Source organism: Parasteatoda tepidariorum, unplaced genomic scaffold (genome assembly GCF_043381705.1).
Source record: "Parasteatoda tepidariorum isolate YZ-2023 unplaced genomic scaffold, CAS_Ptep_4.0 HiC_scaffold_640, whole genome shotgun sequence".
Lineage (NCBI taxonomy): Eukaryota > Metazoa > Arthropoda > Arachnida > Araneae > Theridiidae > Parasteatoda > Parasteatoda tepidariorum.
In genome coordinates this window covers 38,523-44,522 of record NW_027261863.1, presented here as the reverse complement: position 1 = coordinate 44,522, position 6,000 = coordinate 38,523, and the positions used below count along the sequence as shown (strand labels likewise).

General features: G+C 26.1%; 1 protein-coding gene across 1 annotated transcript in view; it reads left to right on the top strand.

The window, feature by feature from the left end:
* Positions 1-376: 376 nt before the first annotated feature.
* The window catches only part of LOC107444501 (uncharacterized), a gene marked incomplete in the record, with an annotated part of 41,903 nt that continues 36,279 nt past the window's right edge, over positions 377-6,000 (top strand). Inside the window, 2 exon segments of the mRNA XM_071176962.1 lie at positions 377-421; positions 2,966-2,979. Of these exon segments, the coding sequence (XP_071033063.1) occupies positions 420-421; positions 2,966-2,979 (16 nt within the window).

Genomic DNA, 6,000 nt, shown 5'->3' with positions numbered 1-6,000 from the left:
AAGTTTAAATTGGTTAAATTTACAACACTTTCCTCTGCATTTAGGAATGACTCATATAAAATACTATGCAAAATCAAGTTTGTAAGAATAATTTTATAGTTAACTTCTATGAGTAAGCAGAATACATAAAAGATTTAAGAGATTCAGAAATGTATTCTATTTCAGAAATTTAAATGAATAGAGATAATTTATCTTAAAACGTTATCGATTTATATGTATGCTGATAAAAAAACTTAAATTGAAATAAACTGTGTTAAACAGTTTAGTTTAGAATAATACTTCATTTAAATATTACACTTAAACATTTCATTCGAGATATATTTCATTTAAATATTACACATAAACTTTCCTCATTTTGATTATATTTTTAGGGGAAAAATTGAGTCTAATAAAGATGGCTGGTGAGAAAAAAGATAAGAATGTAAGTTTTTTGTGAACATTTATTTAAAAAAAAATTAGTGTAATTTTAGTTTTTAGCAGAATATTTATGCACATATTGTTTTGAATTTTTTTTAATTATCAAGCTATTAAGAAAATATGCATGTAAATTTCTTGCTAAAGGTACTTCCGAATTACATTACATGGATTAAAACACATGGTTTTTACCTGCTACCAGAGAGTTCTGAAAAGTTATGTTTTCTTGCGTAACTAACTCATTTTTCTCAATTTTGTTCAATAATAAAAAATTAGAAACAAATGGTTAGTATAAAGATTTTTAAGCGGATTCTCCAATTAACTTGATATCAAAATTTCCACATTGGTACTTCAACACAACAATACGCTAAGAAAACGTGCACACAAAACAGCAGTTCAGAAAATATTGATGAAAAAAATTGAATGCGTTTTTTGATATACTTAGCATATCTATTACAATTTGAAAATTTTCTACTACTTACACTTTGCAGCTGATTTTTAATAATATGAAATGGATTTTTTTTCTGAGAGAAAATAGTTGCCGAATTTTGGCAACAATTGGATAGCAGCATGCAAGAAACTTAATTAAAAGAAGGGAGAATTACAGAAGAGTGAAAGTAAAGATTAAAGAGCAAAATTAGCGGTTGCCACTTTCACATGGCAAATAAATAAAATAAAGTGGGCACCAAAAAATTTCCATAATTCGCCACCATTTATTTTTATCATTTGACACTCCATCCTAACAACTTCCTAGTTTCTATTTATGCTACGCATAATGCGCATGAAAACGTTTATTTTTTATAACTTCTGTTCATTTTTCATTTATATGTTTGATAAGTTGTATGGTAATGAATTTTCTTTTTGGAATTCTTAAAAAAGCTGTATTTAAGTACAAAAAAATAAAATCCTAACTTTTATTTCAACCTATTTTGAATAAAATAATTTTTTTCTTTATTATGGTCTATTATATTTAATTCTTATATAAAAGTCTTTCAATCTTTCGTTAGCCTTATTTTTCTAAATACAAAATTTTTAATTTAGCAACAAGATTTAATAATAACCAGTATCATATAGCTTAAAGTGAAATTACTAAATATTTGTTTATAAAAATATATATATAAATTTAATTTATATTATATTTACCGTAATGATTCCGTAATAGAGTTATTTTAATGCAGGTAAATTTGAAGTTTGAAGAAAATGTTTTTGAAGTTTTATGTAATCATGTAAACTTCAGCATATTTTTTTCAAACCTGCTGTATCATGTCTATAAATTTTATTTGCAATTTTAAAAGCAAGAAATTTGCAACTGAAAACTGTCCACTTACTCTAAAAATATTGAGGCTTCTTATTTATCAGACCAAATTTGTGGTTTTTAAAAGTTTCAGCACTTAAATAATTTTGTATTATCAATTAGAAAAAGTCTTATTTATCTACTAATCCAAATTATTGGCTAGTGTAGTGACAAATCTTATATGATTTAGATATATCATTTTTAAATATTTGATTAATTCCATTGTCATTCTATTTAGAAATATTTAAAATTAACATTTCAATCATCATAAATTTATCAATGTGGTGAATTGAGGGACTTTTTACAAATTTACCTTTGATAATTGTTTTTAGAATGTATTATTTTTTTGTTGAAAAGTTATTGAAATAACCAATATTAAATCTTATCTCAAACTAAGATAATATTTCCTAATGAGATTTTCTAATAAATTTTTCAATTTTGTAATGTTACAATTTTTAGTGTTTATGGAAGATTGTAATTTCATTGTTTGATTCAGTTTGTGATTCAATAATTAATAAAATTTTAAGAGATTATTTATGTATCTAATATGATTTTCTGATTATCTGCCTAATTAATGACACATCTTTATCAGTTCAGTGTAAAAAATTAAAATGATTATGATAAGACCAAGGAAAGCTATTAATAATAGGTACTTTGTAGTGGAAAAAATTCCCCAGTTGTAAAAAAGAGTTTCTCTAATTTCATTTTTTCCCTTCATAACATAACGGCAAAAATTGCACAAAAGTTGATTCTCCCTCATTCTAAGTTGACTATTTTCTGTTACACATAATTTGCTTTTTTATTATTTATTATTATTCAGTTTCTGTTGCCAGTATTAAAGGTGTAAAATATTAAATGAACTTTGCGAACTTACAATTGGTTTGTTTTCATTTAAATTCTCCTTAGTGAACCTTTTTAATTTTTAAAAATTTCAGACTTTACTGTTTTATGAAACTTAATCAAAAAATTCTCTCTTGTTAGTATGTGTCTCCTCAAACTAATTTTTATTATTTCCTTAAAAAAGACAAATTAAATCATTTATTAACTATTAATGGTTTTCTTGACTTCTTTAAAAAATTTTAATGGTTATCCGGAAATTTTTTTAAACCTAAATGGTCTCCTTAATTTCACGTTTTATCTGAAAATGGTTCTTATTATCCCTTTGGGAACCCTAAAATTATGATGTGAGTTAAACTGTTATCAGTATAAATAATTTTTTATCATTATTTGTTTTGCTAATAATTCCATTTGTTTTAGGATGGTGAAAGTAGCACCAGGAAGGATGATGGATGTAAGTGTTGTGTTGGTTATCCCTTTATGTGAAAAATTTAAAATCTACTCTGTGTACTTTAATGATTGGTTCTATTTGGATCACAATTAATTTATTCTGCTCTTTGTGAACATTCATGGGGTAATTTTTTTTAAATTTTCAACCATTTCAAATTTTGTGTGAGAAAGTTTATGGTTTTTTAATAAGGAAAAAAGCAAAATATGTTTAAACTCATTTTTTCAAATTCAACATTACTTTATATCTTATGAATGGCTTCCTTAATTGACATGGTATTTTTTCCCACAAGTTACTACAATTGTTTGTAATCCTTTTGCAAATTCTTTTCTCTCCACTCAATTATTTCAATGAAGTAACTTGCAATATCTAGAAGGAAAAAAAAAGAAACACCAGAAAAAAAGAAACATAAAAAAAAAGTCATCTTAGATGTTTTCTACATGTTTAAATGTCTTCATGTTTGAATTTATTTATTAATTTCAATCTATTTTATTTTCCTTATTCTCCTTTTGTGCTTACTCAGTATTTTTCTCAGTCCATGGTGCGGGAACACTTTGCTAAATCTATTATGACTCCAGAACCAGTTGTGCTAAAGTTTTGAAATTAAGATATAGACTATAAACAGCAATTTTAATTCCTGGTCCTATAAATTGTTTAAAAATTTAAATTAGCCCCCTTATGAGAGATGTTTGAAAAATGATTTTTTTTTTGCATTTGCTTCAAGCCGCTGTTATAAATAAAACTACAGATTATTTTGTTTAAGATTTTATTACGCATTCCTTATTGTTTAATTACTTTTTTTCAAGTTCAGTAATCAATGTGAATGGCACGTGGATACAATATGTCACTAAATTAGAATTTCTAAAGTTGTCTGAAATCATGTGATTATTTTGTTTAATGCTCTGCTTTTAAAATATGTTTCATACAGCTAAATAATTTATATTCAATGGTAATTGAAATAAAGAAATAAAGTTATTCACTAAAAGTTAGTACTAAAAAAACAAAATCGACATAGAAAAGGTACTGATTCAAAAAGGGAAACGTAATAATCACCATCTTTATATTATTGATGACAGTAATTCTTAATTAATTTTAGTGTCAATCACTAAATTATGTCTAAAACTGATTATTACGTTAATGTGAATAAATTTTAATGTAGTAATTGGTGCAACTATACTAACTTATATACTACTGTAATAATAATTGTATTATTCGTATTATGGTAATAGGTACGAAATATAGAAATTTAGGTACTACTGTATTGTAATAGGTTTTTCATCATCTACGGTAAAGGATAAGTTCCGGAGAAAATTACTTGATTGTGGTAAATTTTGACTATCTTAAGTAGGACTGTGTGATAAATCGATATATCATGAATTATCGATTTAATGCATGCATAGCTAGACCGATATAGCTGCTTTCGTTTCTTGCGAGCATCAGAAATCGGTTACCGATTTAACAAGCCCTATTGTTACAGCGCTGACGAAGACGATTTTAACTTCGTCTTGATACAAATATTATGTATGTTTTGTAATGTAAATTATGCAATGCAAATGCATTTTGTAATGCAAAGAGCGAATTAAAACATCAATAAGATTGGTTGAACTCCGACCCACCCCAGGGAGGTATACGGAGATAAAAGTAAAATTATTACAATAAAATTTCTCTAAAACCGATTTAACAAATTAAATCAAAAGAGCGAATTAAATCAGATTAAAGAGTAAATTAAGATAAAGAGATTAAAGAGCGAATTAAATCAGATGTCACAATTTCGTGCGAGAATTGGGGTTGAATTGTAGAACGCAATGCACAGTTTCTTTATGCACCCTTTTTCGCTCCAGTATTTTACGTTTCATAAATATTATTTTCACAGGGATTTAACGTTGTTTTGTGCTCGCTGGTGTATTTTATTTTGTTGGGATTTAACGTTTCTTGTAAATTAGTTTCAATAGGACTTTTGCTACTTAGCGATAGTAGTACATTATTTCATCACTTTTCTCCCTCTGTTTTTGTCTGTTAAAATTTAATATTTCTTGTCAATTAATTTTAGTAGGGCTACTGTTACTTGTAAATCGCTGCTTTTTTGGTTTTATTTTTATCTTCAATTTTCGTTCTGAACTTAATCTATTAACAAAAATAAATTATGAATAAAAGGAAAAGATTCTTAATTTTTACCTTGCTATAAAAAGATTTTTTTAAAATTTATAATTATATTATATAATATTTTTAATAATTATAATGCACATAAGTATAATAATTTGATAAAATTTGATGATTATTTTTAAACCAATTTTTTTTGGTATTTAGGTAGTTAGTTTTTTAAGTAGATAGTTTTTCTTTGTAAATGTTTTTAGCCATATCCTCATTACATTTCAAGTATATCTCAATCTATGTAAGTTATTTGATCTTTTAATCATTATTTTGAATTCCATAAATTAATTGTTTTTATTTTTGAGAAAATTAGAGAAAAATTTCTGTTATTTATTTATTTAAAAAAATAAAAAAGGGAAAAAAGTAATGACATTTATAAACAAAAATCAGTAATAATACTTCCCTTTTTATCTTTACAATTTGTTGATCTAGGTTGAAAGGTGTTCTTTCTTGGAAAATAGAAATGCCTTTTCTTCTTGTTCTAGATTAAGTAATATCTTTCTCTTTTGGATAGAAATGTTATAACATTCCATGTTCCAATATATAGTTCTATGCACTGTTTTCTTTTATTTGGTTTAAGTGTTTACCCTCAGTAAATCCGGAATTTCTATGTTGTGAGTGTGTTTCAGAGGGTTTTTTGGAGGATAGGGTGGTCAACCCATAGCTCAAAACCCCAATCTTAAGGACGACAGTGTTTAGTCCGGTGTCTAACTGGTGACCTGTCCGACATGAGTGTCCCGTCTCAGTATGTGGAGTAGGTCCTTTACACATACAAGCCCACTCACCACAGCAAGGATAAAAGCATTGATTTTTAAATAAAGTTTTCTATAAGAATTAACCTCTATACCAGGATACA